Source organism: Pygocentrus nattereri, chromosome 5, assembly GCF_015220715.1.
Source record: "Pygocentrus nattereri isolate fPygNat1 chromosome 5, fPygNat1.pri, whole genome shotgun sequence".
Taxonomy (NCBI): domain Eukaryota; kingdom Metazoa; phylum Chordata; class Actinopteri; order Characiformes; family Serrasalmidae; genus Pygocentrus; species Pygocentrus nattereri.
In genome coordinates this window covers 6,879,523-6,901,331 of record NC_051215.1, presented here as the reverse complement: position 1 = coordinate 6,901,331, position 21,809 = coordinate 6,879,523, and the positions used below count along the sequence as shown (strand labels likewise).

The window sequence follows — 21,809 nt, the reverse complement described above, 5'->3', positions numbered from 1 at the left end:
TTTATTTACTGTACGTCAGAAGACTTTTTCCATGATTTTCTGTGTATTCCTGATTATAGTACTGATGGGGCTGTCGTGGGCTGGAGGTTAGGGAACCGGCCCTGTGACTGGAAGGTCACCCGTTCGATCCCCAGAGCTGACAGTACATGACCGAGGTGTCCTTGAGCAAGACACCTAATACCCCAACTGTGGATAGGGGTGCTCACTGCCCCTAGTTTGTGTGCTCACTAGTGTGTATGTGGTGTTTCACTTTCACAGAGGGGTTAAATGCAGAGGTGAAATTTCCCTGTTGTGGGACTAATAAGGGTCACTTAATAATAATTCAGTTACATGTCCTTAAGTAAATTTTTCATGGACTTTATACACTGTAAAACTATAAGTTAACTGATTACATTGCTTTTCTTGAGTTAAGTCATCATGAAGACACCAGCATTCACCCAACTCAAACTTCTTAGTTAAGTCAAATGTTTTCCTAACACTCCAGTTTTTGAAATTGAGTCTAGTTAGACTTAACTAGAATATCTAATATATTTTTACTCAGTTTCCTCACTAGCTGGGACTCTTTCTATCATATAGTTACTGTCTCCTTTTGTACTTTCAGATATGGACATTTGTAGGATCGCTGGGGCTCAAACACACAGTCACCTGATGCTGAGGTTAATTCTTAGACCACTGCACCACATGTTACTACATTATTTTTCAAAGTTAAAACAACATTTTTACAATGTATTAAACATTTAAGGACATAGAAATTCCCGTAGTTTGTAAGTGGTGCAATGGACTAAGCATTGTCCTCTGACTTTTGAGGTCATTTTATTGTCCACCACAAAATGAAGAAAAGTGTCCAACAGGATAGATCCTCAGTGTACTAAGATCCACTGCAGTTCCACAAGATACTCAGTACTTTAGTAGTAGTTTTGTCACTTTTTTCTACTTGTCAAATTGTTTTTTACTTTTACTGCAGTCATTATTTCACACTATGTTTTTAAGCTGCCCAGCCCTGCTTCTCACTGAGTTGAATATGAATGACATATTTCAATTTGTCTAGATCCATAAGCAAATAAAGACGACACTCAGTTACCAAGAAAAATCAAGAGCACTTTTACTTGCAAAAACCAAAATGAAGTACTTTTCACTCTTTATTAGTTTATTGAACAAATAGTCTTTGTACTTTTTTCACTCAAACACTTAATAGCTTTGCATTGATGCAACTCTTGGGCTTGATTTCTAACAAAGGTTTACCACAAGGACAGGTCTGAAGCTGTTAGGCCAAACAATGAAAACACACTTCCATGACTTATTACTTTTCAGCTCAGTTCTCAGATAAAGAATGGCACTTTCCAGACATTTAAGCACCTGTACTGGGTGTACTGGCTGTTTTTGCATTGATCCAGTCCACAAAGTGAGTGACACGGGTATAAACTCCAGGCCTGTTCTTCTCTCCACAGCTGTCTCCCCAGCTAACAATGCCATAGACGTAGTGTGTCTGGTTCCTCGCGCAGGTCAAGGGCCCGCCGGAGTCACCCTATCAGAGAAGGATGTATGGTTTTACAAAAATCTGTTAAAGGGGTAACTTATTTTGTTAATCTGTTTCATACATGTAGGTTCATGCATGTACTATTAACCATACAGATAGGACCCAGGGGGGGCTTATGCCCCTGTCCCTTTACCCACAGACTGTAAAAGTGCCCACTTGGTTGGTGTGTATAATATCTGTGTTTTATATCGCCTCTGTCATCCTTCAAGATCCATTTTTAAGATTCATTTTAGCCTCAGCCTTTCCCTGAGACTGGAGCTCATGAATTGGCTTCGGTTCTATGAGGTTCATCACTCTTGAGCACACCCTCCGATGGAGTACCGGCTGCCTGTGGTTCTTCTCAGTAACTCAGCGGTCACTTATCACCACAGCACTGGAAACCCCACTAATAAAAGGCTGATTAGATCTTTAAGAAGGCATCACATTCCATAATGTGGTCATTTTAAACAACCAAATAAAATGCTGGCAATAAGGGGTGTTAATATTTTTATAAAACAAATTTTCTTTCTTGTAATAAACAGGGGCTTGTAGGAGACCCTGTGGAGCCCTGAAATAGAGTTATACTTAAATACCTTGTGACGATGAAATAGTGCAATGATGCTCTGCACGCTGTCAACTAGGGTTCAAATCCCTGTATTATTAGTGCTAATATTATTCATATTATTATTAGTAGTAATATTAGTGCTGTTTACTACCTTCGGTAAAACTCTCAACACTACAGTTGATTCTGTCTGAAACAGAAAATTAAGGTTTGGTGATTTTGCTGGTCACTCAAATCATTCCTGTGTTCCATTATGTCTGTAAAACCAGTCACATACAGACACCCTACTGTTGTCATCCTGGAATATGGGAGCGTCAGTGTTGCATTCTGCTTGGATGTGAAGCACGAAGTTAGTAGAAGAGTGGACTAAAGTGGACAGGATCTTAAGAGACTTGAGTTAGGTTGTGTTCCCTTATGGTAGATTTATCATCAGCAGCTCCTTATCACAGCCCTGACCACACTAACAACGCTAAAACTACACACTAACTAAAATCTCTTTAGTTGCATTTCCCTTGACTACCAGTGAGTGAGCTAGCTAGCAACTGTGGTAAGAAGCCTGCAACTCACTGTTTTAAGTTTCATAATTATAGAGCACAAGTCGGACTGGGCTTTGGAGAGCAGTGTGTTGTATTATTTGTGTTTGTAAGTAGAAGAGAGGATATTTTATTCTGATTTAAATTTGTGTACCGTCTTGTTTGGTAGAAAGAAGAACCAGTCTTTACATTTTTTTGCTATGTTTTGTCATTTTTGACATCAAACAAATACACTAAATGAACAAAAATATTGGGACACACCTCCTAATCATAGAATTCCGGTGTTTCGTTCAGTCACGTTGCCACAGGTGTATAAAATCAAGCACCAAGCCATGCAGTCTGCCTTTACATCTATGAAAGAATGGGTCATTCTAAAGAGCTCACTGAATTTGAGTGTGGTGCTGTAATAGTTTGTCACCAAGTCCTTTCTTCCCTCCTAGATAATCCACAGTCAACTGTGCAGCATTATAAAAAAGTCGAAGCGTTTAGGAACCAACTCAGCCACAAAGTTTCAGACCACGTAAAGTTACAGAGCGGGTCGTCGAGTGCTGAAGTGCAGAGTGCATAAAAGTCACCAACGCTCTGCTGATCAATAACTGCAGAGATCCAAACCTCCTCTAGCATTAATATCAGCACAAAAACTGTGCGCCGGGAGCTTCATGTTATGGGTTTCATGGCTGAGCAGCTGCATCACCAAGCACAATGCCAAGCCTGGGATGGAGTCATGTAAAGCATGCCAACATCTTGCAGAAGGCTTCCCAGAAGAGTGGAAGCAGTTATAGCTGCAAAGGGGGACCAACTCCAAATGAATGCCTGTTCAATGTGTAGGTGTCCCAATACTTTTGTCCATATAGAGTAGAAATCTAGAAACCATGTATACAGAATTTGAATGATGTAAATGTGTTATTACTTAACCAGCTGTCATTCTGTGATTTACATTGTTTAGTGTGAATTATATGTGTAGCAAAATAATAATAACTAATAACTCGACTTGTAAAGATGGTTAATGATGCAGCGTAGCAGTCGCAGTTCTAATGTACACTGTGCACTTGTAATGGAGATGTATATTGTCACGGCCAAAACAAAACCTGTTAAATTTTAAATGTTACATTTACAGGAGAAAGAATAAGCATTCTTAACTTTCAAAGGAAGCTAGTGGAACAAGTTTCTTGTCATTTTGGCCCAGTTCAGTTCATTAATCATGAAATTGTAACATAATTCAAAGGGTACCTGGAGTTTTCAGACTATACAGAATCGTAAAAAATGAAGTGGAGATACATGGTGTTTGTGCAAGAGCTGCAATATATACACTTCTAAGCATCATTTTCACTGATAGGGGGATTCTTTATTAATTAATGTGTGTTAAAGCACTTGTATCGCTCCATTAAACTGCTAAAAAGGCTCACTTGGCCACAACCCAGGTATAAATACAACTGTATATCCAAAAAATGCAGCAAATTTGATTTAACTGCATGCCTCCAAATTTATTCCAGCTCATTTGATGCGGCAGTTCCTCACCTGGCACGAGTCCACTCCGCCCTCCAGGTAACCAGCACAGAACATGCTGTGATCTATGAGTTTCCCATACACTTTATTGCTGGAGCAAATTTCCTGGGAGATCAGCAGCACATCAGCATCCAGCAACTGACTGGAGCCGTATTGCGCTGCCACGCAGAGAAAAAGACATGTTACAGATGGAACTCAGTGCAGCGTTGAATTCTGTTCCCTAAAGTTATTATACACCTACTGTTCACCTCACAGTCAGAAAAAAACAGGGTCTATCTCTGTGACTTACACTGTGGAGTGGCTCCCCATCCAGAGATGGTGCACTCAGTCCCATCAGGGAGAGCCTCTGTGGGTAAGCAGGCCGTCTTTACAAACTGGCTCTCTTGCACACACTTCCCATTTTTGTCTTTCAGCCTCAGCAAAGCTGCGGAACAGGGACAGGTGGTTAATAATAATAATGATAATAATAATTATAATAATGATGCAGGAGCTATATTGGCGTGTAATTTCTTTCTGAATGTGGTGCAGTGATTTGGGTTTGACACTGGGGGTGATGGTGGGCACAGGTGTGTGTATGGAGGTACCACACAGAGGCACAGATGGGCACCAGCGGTACCACACTAGCTTTTTCCCAGGATTTTATTGCCTGATCAAACCATGAACAGAAAACATCTAAAAACAAAAAAGCTCTGGGAATTCTTTCAGATATATGTATATCAGAGATATACACTCACTGGCCACTTTATTAGGTACAATCATACAATCATCACTTTATTATGTTCAATTGCTTGTTAACACAAATAGCTAATCAGCCAATCACATGGCCACATTTAGGCATGTAGAGGTGGTCAAGACAACTTGCTGAAGTGCAGGCCGAGCATCAGAACGGGGAAGAATGATGATTTCAGTGACTTTGAACGTGGCGTGGTTGTTGATGCCAGACGGGCTGGTCTGAGTATTTCAGAAACTGCTGATCTACTGGGATTTTCACGCACAACCATCTCTAGGGTTTACAGAGAACGGTCCGAAAAAGAGGAAATATCCAGTGAGCAGTCAGTTGTGTGGACGAAAATGCCTTGTTGATGTGAGAGGTCAGAGGAGAATGGGCAGACTGGTTCCAGATGATAGAAAGGCAACAGGAACTCAAATAACCAACCAAAATCTCTGAGGAACGTTTCCAACACCTTGCTGAAAGTCTGCCATGAAGAATTAAGGCAGTTCTGAAGGCAAAAGGGGTCCAACCTTTTACTAGCAAAAAGTGGCCGGTGAGTGTAAATTACTGTAATGTACACAAGTGGTCAAAAGTTTTGGAATAACTAGTTTTCCAGGTTTATTGATATTTATGCAGTATAATGTCTCAATTTACTCTGTATTTGAAAGAAATAAAAAATAAACAATTAGAGAAAAACAATCTTGGAACTGATTTAACAAAATTTCATTTTTGACTTATCAAAGTAACCATTTTCCTGTTTAGCATTTCACTGTAAAAAGTTTTGGTAGCTCTCTTAGTTCAGGGTGACAGCCACCCTGTGTTAGCCGCTGATTCCGGATCCAAAGAAGCCCCAGACCATCATGCTTTCTCCTCCATATTTTGCAGTTGGTGAGGAACCATCCTTTTGCTTACTTGACGCTGGACATAAGAACTTCTTCCAGTCTTCAGTAGTCCACCAGTGGTGCTACATGCCCCAGGAAAGCCTTTCTTTGGTGTAGTGTAGTGGGTATCACCTCTGCCTTCTCCGCTGTAGTCCCTGCCTGGGGAAGCAACCTACACTATACTAATAAAAGTCCTTGGCAAGTCTCCTAACACTACCTACTACACCTTCCTGTGTAAAATGATCAAATTGTAAGTTGCTCTGGATAAGAGTGTCTGCCAAATGCTGCAAATGTTCTTTTGTTGCCATCTTAGCAACGGCTTTCTTACTGCCACTCGGCTTGCAGCTTGAAGTCTTCTCTTCACAGTAGAAACTGAGACTAGTGTTAAGATGTTGTCTTGTTTGCCAAGTGATTAACTTTCCAAATTGTTATCTGATTCTTCTGGGGCTTTGGGTCTTCCAGATCTCTTTCTGCCAGAGTTTCCAGAAATGCCATCTAATAGTGTAGGAAACTGTATTCACTTGCACCCTGGCTTAATTTGCAGTATCCCTAAAGGAATGATCTACACTTTTAAGAGTTATAAAGAGCTGCTTGTTTTCCTTTGTCCTAATTGCCTTTTTATCATAATAGCGATAGCAATATATTACATCCTGCAGTGCAATATTGTCCCAATACTGCCCCCAGAGGGTGTAGTAACTCAGTCTGTTTTTATACAGTCAGAGAGTTTATATATATAATGGATTTAAATTTTTACATTTATATATATATATATATATATATATATATATATATATATATATATATATAATGGATTTAAATGTTTAAATCCATTATATCCATTTTAATGGGTCATTAATACGCCACTGAGCTAGAGTACAGTGAATTCTCCACTGTCTCAGCTGCAGGTTTTCCTGTAGTGTGACATACCATCTGAGGAAATCTGATTCTCAGCTCTGTAATGACAGAAAACACCTTATTTGTTTTATATATGAAGCTCGTAAATGTGGCTTTGTAACAGTTCGCAGCTACAGAGGCTCCACACACAGAAAAGGAGCTTGGCAGAAGTCTGGCTTGCAAGATTACTCACTCGCACATGCAGCCCAAATTTCTAAATTAAAGTTTTTTCCTGCAAAAATGTGTTTGCCAAGATAAAATTAATCATAAAAACGGGAATGAACAGTCATCACCTATATCATTGTAGACTCCATCCAGAGTTTCTCTGTACTGTTCATGGACGATGGTTTCCACGACCTCCACCACTTGCTGTGATGCCTCAATCTTGCCCAAGTCCAGACTTCCCAGAATCACCCGGAATTCCTGTCTTTTGTCACTGTGGACACACAATGTACATACTTAGCAGTGCTGCAATCTGGAGGGAAAGCCTGAGCTTCTGCAGTGTTCATGCTTATCATGCTCATCCAGTGGTTTACTGTAAAGTGGATAGCTGTAACTGACCAACTCATTTCTTTAAATCGGTGGCGACAGGAACCAGGGGTTGGCAACAATGCAATTTAGGGATGCACTGATACTGAAACTGATACTGGGTATTGACCTGATACTGTGGTATAAGCCCAGTGTATACTAATAGTGAACAAACAACTCAGGCTGGCAGTGTCGGAGGCTCTGCTCACACTGAGAAGTGTTACTGACTCTGTGTCGGTTGCCCACAAAGGCCCAATCCCATCTCACCCCTTGCCCCTACCACTTAGCCCCAACCCCCCATTTTGCTCATTCACGCCTAGGGGTATGGTGTCCCCATTTTTGGCTACATGGTCCTCCAAACAGAGGTGTTTCAGAGTCCCACTCCAAACAGATTGTTATGAGAAAAACCAGAAAGATGGCTGCGAAAGAGACCAAAGAAACCTACAAATGTGAGAATTTTCTCCATTTAAAAAATTGTAATAACCATTGTATTAGCTTAGTTTAATGGTGTTTCAACATATTATGGTCTTTTTCTTAATAAGAAACATAAAAAGTCACTGATGTCTCAGAAGCTGGCTAGCTAAATTTCCCATTTAGTGGTGGAATGGGAAAATTCTAGCAAGAAGCTGGCGAATAGCTGACTTCAGCTTCATATCACTGAAGAATTTAGGGTTTGTGATAATAAATAATTGTCCACCCCTCTTTGAAGGCATGTGATTCCCTAAATGTAACTAAAGCCCAGCAGTGAGGAGCTGAACTTTACCCTCCTCGGCCATCACTGCAGACTGGCAAGGTCGCCTACAGAACATTGCTAGTAGCTGTTAATGTAAACTGGATAAAAGAAGGCGTTCTAAGTCTTTGTATAAATTGTAGTTAAAATCGGATACCACAGTGATTAAAAAGTAATTGGTGATTAAAAGGGGGTAATTGTGTGTTGGTAAAGAGAAATGATGGAGGACTACTGTAACTTTAAACAGGTTGATAAATAAAATGAAATAATAAACACCTGTAATGTTTAATTCACTGTTCTAGTAATGTTATTTTTAATTTGAGGGTCCCATTTCATATGGGACGATTTCAACCACTTCCAAGGGGCAAAGTGACACTTGAAAACAAGGGGTAGGATGTGGGTTTCTCAGCTTTCGTCCTTGCTCCCTAACTCCCTAAGCTAACTTTTGACCTGCGTCAACAAACACCCAAGTTCTGGCGAATCTGATCCCTTCTCCTTTCTGATTTATTTTTCTTTTTGGTTAATCATTTTATTAAATTATTGTTTTTTTTTCTTCTCATCTTTGTCAATCACTCTGGTTTGTGACTGCTATGTGTTCAATGGTGCAACGTTGTAAATAAATAAATAAAAAGCACTCATTACTATTTCATGTAGTAACTTACTGTGAGGGAGCTTTGAGGTCATTCCCCTCTTTAGACACCTGGTTCCTATCACCACCACTCTGAACAATTCTAGACTCTAGAATGAAGCATTTCACATCAAGCTCTGAATGAGTTTGTTTACGTCTTAACCATTCAATCATGCCGAACATTTTAAAAATTGGTGGAATTCATTAGAAACTCTTTTTGCATCATGTTGTCATTCACTTCTCGCTATAGACTTCTTTCAAAGTGGAAAAAGGCCTAAAGCTTTAAGTGATATAAAAGAGGAGCCCCAGCGAATCTCTGATCGTTATTTGGGAAATTATTAATGCAGTGTTGGGTTCATAAACATACCCCTTGCTCTTGTACTAGCAGGCCCTGTCTACTCCCACATATTTGGCCCCCTGTGCTGCCAGGTGACCAATGTCCATCTACACTAGACTGTTTATTCAGTTCTGTTTGAGTTTGGATCTCTGTAGAAAGGGCTTCAAAATAACAGAGAACTTTCTGTCAATTTTCTTGCAAATATACTAGAGCTGTCAAACAGTTAAAACAAATAATCCTAAAGAAATGATTTTGTGTAGTTAATCATGCTCAGTCTTATTTCATTTATTTGACCCTGAAAAGGGTTTTTTGCCATTAAAAAAGCAGTGATTTTGTTATAGCTTAATGACTGGACAAAATAATTTAAATTAGGCTGCATTTATTACTACAGAAAGAACAAAGTTGTTCATCACTGACCTCTACTGAAAGCAACAGTGGCTGCATGTTACAATTAACATTTTATACTTATAATTCATACAGTCAATAGGTAGTTGGGTTTCAACCTGGAACTACTACGGATGGCTCAAAGACTTTGTTTACACAGCAGGTAAAAGTGGCCCAAATCGCTGTGTTGCTGGTGAAGATGAAGATGAACATTCCAGCAGTGACTGGCGTTCGTCAGCAGTCATGATTGTTTTCCTCTGGATAAGCCACATGAAGCAACGTGAAGCATTGTTCTTTTGTGCATGCAGGTCCGTTTAGGAGCTGATCTGTTCAGACTAATGTCTCATGCAGGTGACATTTAAAAGATACTGTGAACAGCCAAACAAAACAATGAGTGAGAAAATCAGATTTGGGTCACTTTTACCTTCTGTGTGAACACAGCCAAGAGCCAAACTGTGTTAACAACATTAAAACATGTTAACCTTAAACTGTACTATTCCAAATATAATATTATCATATATTAAGAATATTTGAGTTTCCGATTTCTCACCTTCATTTACTTTGAATGACAAACTAATCAAGCGTTCAAACAAATCCAGCCAAAGGTCAACAGTCAGTGGTCAGTCAGTCAAGATATGCTTGGTGACTGAAATCTGCTTCTTTCATTTTTCACTGAAGCTACAAGGCTAATGTAGCTAACTTATGATGAATGTTTATGGCCACTAATTTGCATTATTCTAGCTGCACACCTAAATCTTCACATATTTGACTCACACTCTGTAGAATTTTTGAGAAATTTCAAGCACACTTGCTCATGGGGTTTCTGGCACTGTATGACACAATGTTATCTATAAATCTGGACAAAACTACGGACAAAATTCAGGCTTTAAAATGTCTGCTAATATTGTTTTTAGCTAGGCAACATACTTTTGCCTAGTACAGTGTCAGCAACCACATAAGCTAGTCTGCTTGAAATTGTTTAACAGCTCATTTGATGCATGTCGGAAAAGGATAAGTGGTAAATTGTGTAAATCAGATTTTTTACTGGTCTAAACCATCACTTTAAGACGGAGTCCCCTGCATTCCTTTAACTACTAAACATCTCTCACTATTGACTGAGCCGTCTGCAAAGACTCTACTCACATACAGTGTCCAGCAGTCATCACCCAGCACGGCTTGATGAGGATGCCTCCACAGACGTGTTTGAAGGGTAGGCTGGTGCCTTTCTGTCTGATCTGTACAGAGGTCTGCCATGGCTGGGCTCCAGGAAGTGCCTTTAGACCCCCATAGATACGATTCATTGGCCTTTTGGGTTGGGGTTTCCCACAGGCTGCAAAATACTCCTCCAGTTGGGGGGCAGGTGTTCCTGGGAGAGCACTTTCTAAGGCAGGGCCTGCTGAGGGTTGGCTTTCTGGGGTAATGTTTACAGGGGGATGAGTTCCTGGGACATGGATTTCTGGGAGATGGGTTGGAATGGGCTGTGTTGGGTGTGAAGGAACAGGGGTGGTCTTCTCAAGAGGTCTAATGACAGCAGGTTTAACTGTAGTGGGTTTGGGTTTCGGAGGGGAAGTGGGGGAGGTCTCTGTAACAGAATCCATTTTGGTGAAGTGACAAATTACAGACTGTACTGTACGAAAAAGCACCACGTAACATGTAGGTGTATTCTTCTGTAGCAATGACATAATGTGGGGAAATACATTTACCGTTGGTTGAACATTTCCTCACATTGCAGTGATCCCATCTTAGCTTCTTTCCTAAACGTATGAAGCACCATGGCCTTGATTCACCATCAGGGTTTCTGTGATTGAGCAAACACATTTATGTTAAGCAGGGAATAAATAAATATTTAGACATTAGTGTTTATATGAAATATACACCGAGCAGGCATAACATTCTGACCACATTTTCACGCACAACCATCTCTAGGGTTTACAGAGAACGGTCCAAAAAAGAGGAAATATCCAGTGAGCGGTCAGTTGTGTGGACGAAAATGCCTTGTTGATGTGAGAGGTCAGAGGAGAATGGGCAGACTGGTTCCAGATGATAGAAAGGCAGCAGGAACTCAAATAACCAACCAAAATCTCTGAGGAACGTTTCCAACACCTTGTTGAAAGTAAGCCACGAAGAATTAAGGCAGTTCTGAAGGCAAAAGGGGGTCCAACCTTTTACTAGTACACAAAATCAGTTTCAGATGCTAAAAAGTCAAACATATGTGTTCTCTACGTACTGTACTCAGCTTCAGACATTGTTGAGCTCTCTGAGGTGGTACTATGAACACAGCCCTTACCCCGCCCCTGCTACTGAGAGCCAATGAAAGCAGTAGTCATTACCATACAGAGTCAACGCCTAAAATTACCTTTTCTTTACAGAGGAGTAAATGAAACAGTAAAACACATCATACAGATGCAAAATTGAGGTGTAATTTATTTCATACTTTTCAGTCATTTTCAAAGAGCACAGGAACTACATTAAACTGAAAAAATAGAGCAAATTATGTGTCCTTTAAATATCACATTTATGACACAGTGCATATACATATGTGTGTGTATGTATGTGTGTGTGCATTGGTTTCCTTACCTGCAGAAGTTGTGAGGACCCAGACCCTGAGCATCCTCGTATGTAGTGAAGGGGTTTATTCCTTTACCCAGAATAAAGTGGGAATGCCAGAAGAGACAGTCGTCTCCATCGTCTGTCTCGGACACCATCCCTCTGTATGACTCTCCGTCTCCCTCATAGCAGTCATCAGGGCCTGAAGAGCAGAACACAATGAACTACAGTACACTGCCAGAGGGAAAGGCTTTCAAAGAGAGATGGCACCAATCCAGCATTGGTATCAGACCACTACCAAGGCCAATATCCTGCCAAAACCAGAAAATGCTGGATCATATATCAGAAGAAAAAACAGAATGAATTGTGTAAAATATAAACCATGAAACATCAGTTGTTTGAAGTGCAAAATATTGTAATGTGAACTCATTTTACTACAACATTTTGCCATGTGTAACCTAAAGTTTAACATTAAAACAGCAGAAAGCTAGCAAGGTATTATACAACCCCATTTCCAAAAAAGTTGGGACACTATGCAGAATGATATATTGCAATGATATGCAAATCATGAAAACCATATTTTTAAAGGAAAATGCTACAAAGACAACATATCAAATGTTGAAACTGAGAAATTGTATTGTTTTTTAAAAAGATTTGCCTATTTTGAATTTGATGCCAACAACATGTTCCAAAAAAGTTGGGGCGGTGGCCTGTTTACCACTGTGTTTCATGAACTCTTCTTATAACAACACCTTGTAAGTGTTTGGGAACTGAGGAGACCAGTTGCTTTAGTTTTGAAAGTGAAATGTTTCCTCATTCTTTCGATACAGGATTTCAGCTGCTCAACAGTTCATGGTTTCTTTGCCGTATTTTTCATTTCAAAAAACACCAAATGTTCTCAGTGGTAAGAGGTCTGGACTGCACGCAGGCCAGTTTAGCACTCAGACTCTTTTAATATGGAGCCATGCTGTTATAATACAGTTATAATATAATATAATATAATGTTATAATAAAATGCAGTACATGGTTTAGCATTGTCTTGCTGAAATAAGCAAGGTCTTCCCTGAAAAAGACATCATCTGGATGGCAGCTTATGTTACCAAAACCTATATATGTATCGTTCAGCATTAATGGTGCCACAGATGTGCATGTCACTTGTGCCATGTGCACTAATGCACCCCTGTAGTATTATGAACACTGGTTTATGAATTATGCACTGATAACAAGCTTAGTGTTCTTTAGTCCGGACACAGTCTCCATGATTATTTGTGGATGCAGCGACTATTTTCATAGACAGTGTTTTTCAGAAGTGTTCCTGAGCCCATGCAGTGATTTCCACTGCAGAATCATGTCTGTGTTTTTTAATGCAGTGCCACCGGAGGCCCACAATGTCTCTTACATACAGAGATTTCTCCAGATTCTCTGAATCTATGAATGATATTATGTACTTTAGACAATGAAAAGCAAAAGTTCTTTGCTATTTTAAGTTGAGAAACATTATTTTTTAATTGTTGCACTATTTGGTCATGCAGCCTTTCACAAAGTAGTGAATTCCTCCTTATCTTTACTCACAAAATGCTCTTTTATACCCACTTTTAGACCCAATCATGTTACTGACCTGTTGCCAATCAACCACCAGGTGCTTTTTTAGCATTACACAACTTTACCAGCCTTTTGTTGCCCCATCCCAACTTTTTTGGAATGTCTTGTTGGCATCAAATTCAAAATGGGTATATATTTTTCAATAAACAATACAATTTCTCAGTTTCAACTTTTGATATGTTGTCTTTGCACTTTCAATGAAATATAGAGTTTAAATCATTTGCACATCACTGCAATTCATTTTTAATTTACATTTTGCACAGCACCCCAACTTTTTGGAAATGGGTTTGTGGTACAATAAAAACTCTTTATTTAGAGAAGTCTGAGCATGATACTTTTAGATGGCCTCAATTAAAATAGCTCATTCTAAAGCTTAATAGTTTTCATCAATAGGCAGATCAGTTTCAGTACTGGGGCTGGTAAAGTGGTAAAGTGGTCAAGTTGTTTTCATGGGTTGTTTTCACATCCCAAAGCTCAAAGCAGTGTTGAAAAATGTTCAATAGGGTGAATGTGTGCTTACCAACATGGCAGAATCTTCCAGTGAAACCTTCTTTGCAGACACAGTCAAAGTCTTGCCCATCCTTAACACAAGACCCTCCATTCAGACACGGGTTAGATTCGCATGGGGCAACTAAAACGGCACAGATGACAGACAAATGCACACCATTCAGTCAGTCCAAGTTTAGAGGCATGAAGTAGTAACAGACAGTGTCCTCCAGTGACTTCAACTGCAAAACAATCCCAAAGTTCTTAAATAATTAAAGTAAGTGTGTTGCAAAAAATAGAATTTTTCTGTCTTGTTCAATTGGCTAAGACACATGAGGTTTGCTTCTTTAGTTTTGGAGCTAATACATTAGTTCAGTGCAACTTCACACATCGCAAATAATTATCACAAATATACTAAGTGTTGATAAAGTCTCAAAGCAGATGTTTTAAAAGCAAATTATTGTAAATTGATGATTATATTGTAATATTTAGTATTTTAGTACTTCCTGATGTTCTTAAAATATTTCTAAATATTAAAATATTAAAATACTTAAAATATTTCGTAAAACATCAAAAAAATTATTTTCAAAATATTCAAATAAATTGACTAATTTGCCAGGTACTTTCAAACTTTTGAACAGTAGTCCATGTTTTAACAGGTACAGCTATGTCTGCAGTATTAGGGAAAATCTTACTTGATTTGCAGTTTGGAGGTTTGAAAGGTGGTTTGCACTTGCACTCGTAGAAAGGTGGAGATAATGTCAGAACACATTGTCCATACCCACAAGTGTCCCTTTTGCAAATCATCACACCTGAAAAAAAATCATTATAGCTGGGATGAGAAGCAATCTTACAAAAGGAATAAATCAGGATTAATTACCAAACTTTCCAATATAAATATTATATTCTATCACTTAAAACATTTCTAAATTCACCACATCACTGTTGTTGAAAGAAAATATTGTATATCAAAATGGGAACGTTACAGGAGAAGGAAAAAACCTACTTCATTTTTAATGTAATTCAATGGAACTACATTTTTCAAAGTCAATTTGGGTTATTTCTTTTATCCCACTCACTATAAAATTTGCATACAATGTAAAAGGCAACAAATATTTTCAAATTATGTCAATGTTAAAACTTTACATTTTAAGAAAAGGTTTTCTTCTGAAAGCAGTAATATATTGAACAGTTTTCATTTGTGGGGGAAAAACTTTTTTTCATGATGACTTCATGAACAGTCAACTAAAACTAAAGGGACACTTATGAATGAAAAATATAACCATTACTGCATCTGTTGTAAACATACTTACTCGCCTCCTACAGCAGTGCTGCTTCAGTCGCCCCTACAGTAAGAATTCTCAGTTAAACTACTAGGAAAACTTCCTTTCTAATGTGCACTGCAAAAAATGGTGTCTTGTCAAGTAAAATGATTTTAAATCTAGTCAACATGTCTAATATTTCCCATTTTGTGATGCATGTACACTTACTATAAGATTATCTAGCTAATTTCTTTTACTTGTTTTATATAATTTAATTATTTTATAAGTAATATTATCTCACTATACTGGCAGATACTTTTGCTGATTTCAAGCACATTTCTTAAAACAAGCAACTTTTTTGGCCAAAATAGTGAGATAATTTTACTTAATAAAATTACTATAAACAAGTAAAAATGTCTAGTAATAAGGTAGATAATCTCAAGTTAAGGTTGCATAATGTCACACTTGGCTCCTCCCACTCCCCCATGTGCTCGTGTTGTGTTTTGGTCTAGTCCACGTGCTTTTTGTTTTGATCCCAGTCCGGCCCCTTGTTTGGTTACTCCGCACCTGATTGTTCCCACCTGTTGTCCACCTGCGCCCGGTTATCCCTCGTTTTAGCCCTGTGTTTTCCTGGGTTTCTTGTTGGTCTTTGTTTGTAAGCCTGTTTGGAATGTTGTTTGTTTGATGTTTGTTGGATGTACTGTTCGAGGTGTATGTATTATTTGAAGAGTTTTGTTTATTTCTGGTCTGTTTGGAGTTCTGTGTTCATTTTTTCATGTCTGCCCCTCCTGCTCTCATATTGGCCATCTGACCCTGGACCGTTTTGACCATGACCCTGGATTTACCCATAATAAAAGTCGCTTATCTCAGCGTGTGCATCCGCTTCCTCGCTCCCCACCATTACACATAATCTCAATAGAGGACATATTAGGTTTAATGACTATATTTAGATCATTTTTACTTAACAAGATACCATTTTCTGCAGTGTGGTATCTACAACCGCTAGCTACAAAGGAAAGGCAGGCTGCTGCACACTTAAAAAAGATGGTTCTTCAAAGGTTCTCTGGTAAAAGCAGTGATTCTATTTAAAACCATGAGTTCTATATAGAACCATTTCAAGAAATGTTTCTTAAGCTTGATGGAAAATGTGTTATATATAGTTGTATATAGAGTGTTTTAAAAAATGGTTCTATATGCACCAAAAATGGTTCTATTGTTATGATGTCAAGCTTGTTGAACCCTTTTTTGGCTCTAAATACTACCTTTCCCTTTATTATGGAACATTTGATGAACCATCTGTTTTAAGTGTGTAGGAAGTCAAGTATCTTGTCAACACTTATATTGTATCAGCCTCTACATCAGTGGCTACACTAGTAGTCAGGATTGGTTTATTTCTGTGGGAAGGAAAAAACTTGAAAAAGTACAACACATTTGCTTAATGCATTCTGGGTATTGTAATGCAAGAACAATGACAGATGAAAACGCAAAAAAATGACGTAACACTGTGAATTCGCTCAAAACAGCAAGGCTGAAGGATGCAATGCTGCAGCACAGAATATTACATAACATGACAAGATATTAGAATATTAAATGGTAGTTTTAGGTTGGAATGCTCCTTTAAGAAAATAAAAATCCATGCTTCAGAAGGTATACCCATGGCACCAGGAATTCAAATCAGGAACCAGTTTCAGAAAGAATCTATAAACATTACCTACTGATATCATGGCTGCTATCGATAATAATCTATAAATCAATGTGGGCCCAAATATTGGGATCAATTGTTTTTTTGTTTTTTTGAGAAAAATGTCAGATGATCTTACGTTTCTCACACCTCCTGCCTCCGAAGTTTTTGGGGCATTTGCATTTGAATCTCCCTCCTTTCTTCTGCTCACACATTCCGTTATTGAGGCATGGGTTTGGGGTGCAACTGCCTGTTTAAACAGAAGTAGATGAAAGTGAGGCGAGGGACACTGTTGAAAAGTGAACAGGTGTGCTTCTAACAGCGCTTGTGCAAGAAGAAATCACAGTTAAATGATAATCTAGGCCGGTTACGATGGTGAAATTTTATCCTAATTATCATATAAAGTACTGTTTATTCTCTTATTACATCTTAAACTGCTGTATGTATATGCCTAAAGTCACTGAATTCTCTAATTAGCTCTCTTTCTTGTTAGCTGCCGATACGTAGCAGCTCTTGAATGATGACAGAAACAGCTCAAGAGCCCATAAACAAACACTACTCACCACTGCCCTCTAAAGGTGTTATAGCACAAGGCAGAAATGATGTCTCAATAAATGTCGTGATGTAAACATTTGTGAAAACTAACAACTATTGACAATAATTGTGGTCAACTTAAATAATCACAATCTGACAGTTATGTGATAATTGAGCTAGGCCTATATATACAGCATAAAGTAATGAACAATAACCCTCATTTGACAATACCTCTGACATCCTGAAGTTCAAACAACCACTCTCCCCTTCCCTCATCATCATCATCTCTGCTATCATCAGAGTCATCATAGTCAGCCAGCAAGTCTGGAGAATATAGAGTTTGTAGTGTAATAATTGGCTGTCAAGAAAGTATTAGTCATACACTGTTAGAAATAAACATACTATGCAGGTACATGATTCGTTCATCAAGGTACAAACAATGTAAATGTACCCTCAAAGGTACAGCAGTGGTTTTAAGGTCCGATGGTGTGCCTTACATGAGTTCTTCCTAGTGGAAAAGTAGGTATTTGCACCTTTTCATAACCAATTGTTTTACAACAATGAAATAAAAAGCCTGGAGGCGGGACGGGGTGTGGAGTCAGTACAGATTAGGAAACATCATTTCAATGGATGTGGTTCAGTCATGTTCCCTGATTAAAGGTACTGGGATGTACCCCTGAGGGTACCACCACAGTGACAAGAGGGGTACTGCCCCAGTGACAGTGTCGTACCTTTTTCTCTGAGAGGGTACTTAGATAACCAAGTAAAGAGATGACTGTGATTGAGTGACCAATCAATACAAAATAAAACCATTTCTGCTTTCACTGGTCAGTATTTTTATAATGGAATTACTATTCAGAATTATTCCATTCTAAAAGGTAAAAATTAGGTTAGATGACTGGGTAATTAATATTATCCAGTCATGGATGTTATGCTGGTTAGTTGTAACCACTACCTCACAGAGGGCCTGCATGTCACACAAGATAGGTCCTTTTCACATTTCTACATTTTTTCTGCTGGAAGTACTTGTTGCAGGGTAATGCTGCTTCCGCTTAAGTGATATTTTTTTGATCCCACAAATGGGGAAATTCCACCTCTGCATTTAACCCATCCGTGAAGTGAAACGCCACATACACACCAGTGAACACACACACTAGGGGGCAGTGAGCACACTTGCCCGGAGCGGTGGGCAGCCCTATCCACTGCGCCCGGGGAGCAGTTGGGCTAAATAAAGCAATAAGCAATAACATTAACCCTAATGGTATAAGTAGAGTGTGTACAACTCACTCACGTGTTCAAGCTTAAAGTAAAAACAGCCTTATCTCAGTTTCAGTGATGAGCAGAGGAAAATGTGTTTGTGCAATGATTGTACTGCAGGCTAACATTACACTGAATGCAGTTTGTACATTAAAGTTGCTGCTACAGCCACTTTCATAGAAACAGTTTTATTTCATCCCTTTAAAAACTAGTAGATGTCCGTTCACTGGAGCCGGTGTTTATGAAAAACATCTACAGTGATGCTACAGACCATGATCATTCTACATGCCTCCCTGCCGGCACGTGTGCATGTTTAGCTTTTTGCTAACTATTTTATTGTTAGCAAGCTGTTGCTATGTTATAAATGCAATTCAAGTAGACAAAAGCTAGCTAAGGTTAGCTAACTGTAGCTAGTTAGCAATTGCCACTTGCACAAGTTTTAAATTTGGCTCACTGTTTGGTTTTGAAATGTTGTACGTTATTTTGTTGTATACAATGTATTTTTGTGTTATTTTTGATTTGTAATGATGAAGATTTTTCCTCTCATAATGTTTTGCCATGAGCAGAATGTCCATATCCATAAAACAGCACAGAACATGAAAATCAATGCTGGTCTGTGCTGGTTTATACTGGTCTGGTGCTGGTTTAGCTGGTCACCCTGCATGGTCATGTTGGTTGACCAGCATACTAGCAACCAAACGACAATATAAGCTGGTTTTGCTGGTCACTAGCTATGCTGGTCTATGCTGTTTTTTCAGAATCATGATTTAATTTATCACATTATTTTCTATGCATAACAACACGTGTAAGCCTGGCATTTACTTAAATGCCATTCATTTTCAAAAATTTGTGCAAGATAAAATGGTTATGTAGTAGAATTGTTCACAGTGTTGGTGATAGGAACAGGAAGCAGTTGTTGTCCCTAAACGTTCCCTCACAGAAAGCTGCGATGGCTACAATTATGCTGCCTGATAGTTCTGAGACACAAAGTTGGTCCAAACTATTAAAGTTATTTTTTACATTTATACAGGTATAGTCAGAATGTTGTAAGGCAGTAGTACCCACACACACACACACACACACACACACACACATTTTCTAAGCCACTTCTCCCTCAGGGTCTCGGTAGCTAATAGTACCCAAACAAACTTTTTTTTATCAGTATTTTACCATTTTAACACAACATTTATAAACTCAAAAGATGCAAGTAGTTTCACTAATCATTGTGGATAGCAAATATAGTGGCCATATTTGTGTTGAAGAAATTGTGACCTCTATTTTCACTCACTGCCACCATAAACATGCAACTTTTACATGTAACCACTCTGAGTGACTGTTAATATCACAATCATCTAATTATTTAGAAGTTCTGAAAACATTTTAGATTTCCCAGGAAAAAAGGCATGATTTACAAGTGTGAAGTGTACAGTTTAGAAAATGTTGGAAAAGTGACATACCCTCTACTCTTCCTCTTCGTTTTTCGGGCTTCTTGTCAAGTTCATGGCCTCTTTCTCTTGACCTCTCACCTGGTCTTTCTCCAGGTCTATGTCCTAGTCCTTCTCCTTTTTTATGTCCTGGTCCTTCTCCTGGTTTATGTCCTGGTCCTTCTCCTGGTTTATGTCCTGGTCCTTCTCCTGGTATATGTCCTGGTCCTTCTCCTGGCTTATGTCCTGGTTTATGTTCTGGTTTCTCTCCTGGTTTCACCTTTTTATCATCTTTGCCATGCTCGTCGTGTTTCTTGTGTGGTAGTAACTGATTTGTTTTTAAAAAAACAGGAAGATCATTCATGCAGATCATTCATGCAGTTTCTTTCTAAAACAGGTTCCCTAAGCAGGATGAGCCAAAGTCTATAAAGGTTTTAGACCTCACCTGTGCAGGTATGATGAAGGCACAGAAGACAAGAAGCAGCAGCTGCAGCTTGAGCTTCATGGTGGTTGTTGGGCAGAGTGACAAACCACTGTGCAGCACTCTGTAGTCCACTGATAGTCCAGAAAAAGATCAGAGACCTGTGTGTACTGTATAAACACTGATCGGATCCATTTCAATGTTTCTCAGCTGTCCTTGTCCCCAATCCAGTAGTTGACTCTTTATCTTTGGCTATTCAGCTTTTAATGTTTGCCAGAGCAGGAAACTGTTTGTTTCAGCCCAGACTTTGTCCCTGTCAATGATGGCTGATTAGCAGCAGAAATAAAGGTGAACATGGGAAAGAAACCTTGTTCAAAGTATGTAAAGTACACTATGTTTCCAACAGTATTCATTGAGTGACAATGAATTGATTGAAATGTATTCAATGAATTGAGTGACATCCCATTCTTAATCCATAGGGTTTAATATGATGTTGGCCCACCCTTTGCAGCTAATACAGCTTCAACTCTGTTGCAAAGGCTTTCCACAAGGTTTACGAGTGTGTTTATGGGAATTTTTGACCATTCTTCCAGAAGCGCATTTGTGAGATCAGACACTGATGTTGGACAAGACGGCCTGGCTTACAGTCTCCACTCTAATTAAGTGATCCTTATTAGTCCCACAATGGGGAAATTTCAACTCCTCATTTAACCCATCCGTGAAGTGAAACACCACATACACACTAGTGAGCACACACACACACACACACACACACACACACACACACACACACACACACACACACACTAGGGGGCAGTGAGCACACTCAAATCCACAGCGCCCAGAGAGCAGTTGGGGGTGAGGTGTCTTGCTCAAGGATACTAAGTCATGTGCTGTCGGCTCTGGGGATCGAACTGGCAACCTTCCGGTCATGAGGCTGGATCCCTAACCTCCAGCCCACGACTGCCACCAATTCATCCCAAAGGTGTTCTGTTATATTGAGGTCACTACTCTGTGCAGGCCAATCATGTTCTTTCACACCAAACTCGCCCATCCATGTCTTTATGGACATGTTTTGTGCACTGGTGCACAGTCATGTTGGAACAGGAATGGGCTGTCCCCAAACTGTTCCCACAAAGTTGATAGCATGAAATTGTCCAAAATCTGGATTGCCAGATGGAGAAGCGTGATTCGTCACTCCAGAGAACATGTCTTCACCGATCTAGAGTCCAGTGGCGGCGCTTTACACCACTGCATTCGTTGCTTTGCATTGCGCTTGGTGACGTGAGGCTTGGATGCAGCTGCTTGGCCATGGAAACCCATTCCATGAAGCTCTCTATGCTGTTCTTGAGCTGATATGAAGGCCACATGAAGTTTGGAGGTC

At 39.2% G+C, this 21,809-nt stretch overlaps 1 protein-coding gene across 1 annotated transcript; it reads right to left on the bottom strand.

The window, feature by feature from the left end:
- Positions 1 to 1,106: 1,106 nt before the first annotated feature.
- Positions 1,107 to 20,649, bottom strand: LOC108444553 (hyaluronan-binding protein 2-like). Its single transcript, XM_017725775.2, has 13 exons — positions 20,450 to 20,649; positions 20,038 to 20,332; positions 17,555 to 17,647; positions 16,929 to 17,039; positions 14,542 to 14,658; positions 13,881 to 13,991; positions 11,789 to 11,960; positions 10,915 to 11,009; positions 10,355 to 10,793; positions 6,898 to 7,040; positions 4,407 to 4,541; positions 4,130 to 4,275; positions 1,107 to 1,525 (listed from the first exon to the last, which is right to left on the bottom strand). The coding sequence occupies exons 1-13, from the start codon at positions 20,507 to 20,509 to the stop codon at positions 1,349 to 1,351; spliced, it is 2,094 nt and encodes a 697-aa protein (XP_017581264.1). The 5' UTR covers positions 20,510 to 20,649; the 3' UTR covers positions 1,107 to 1,348.
- Positions 20,650 to 21,809: the final 1,160 nt, after the last annotated feature.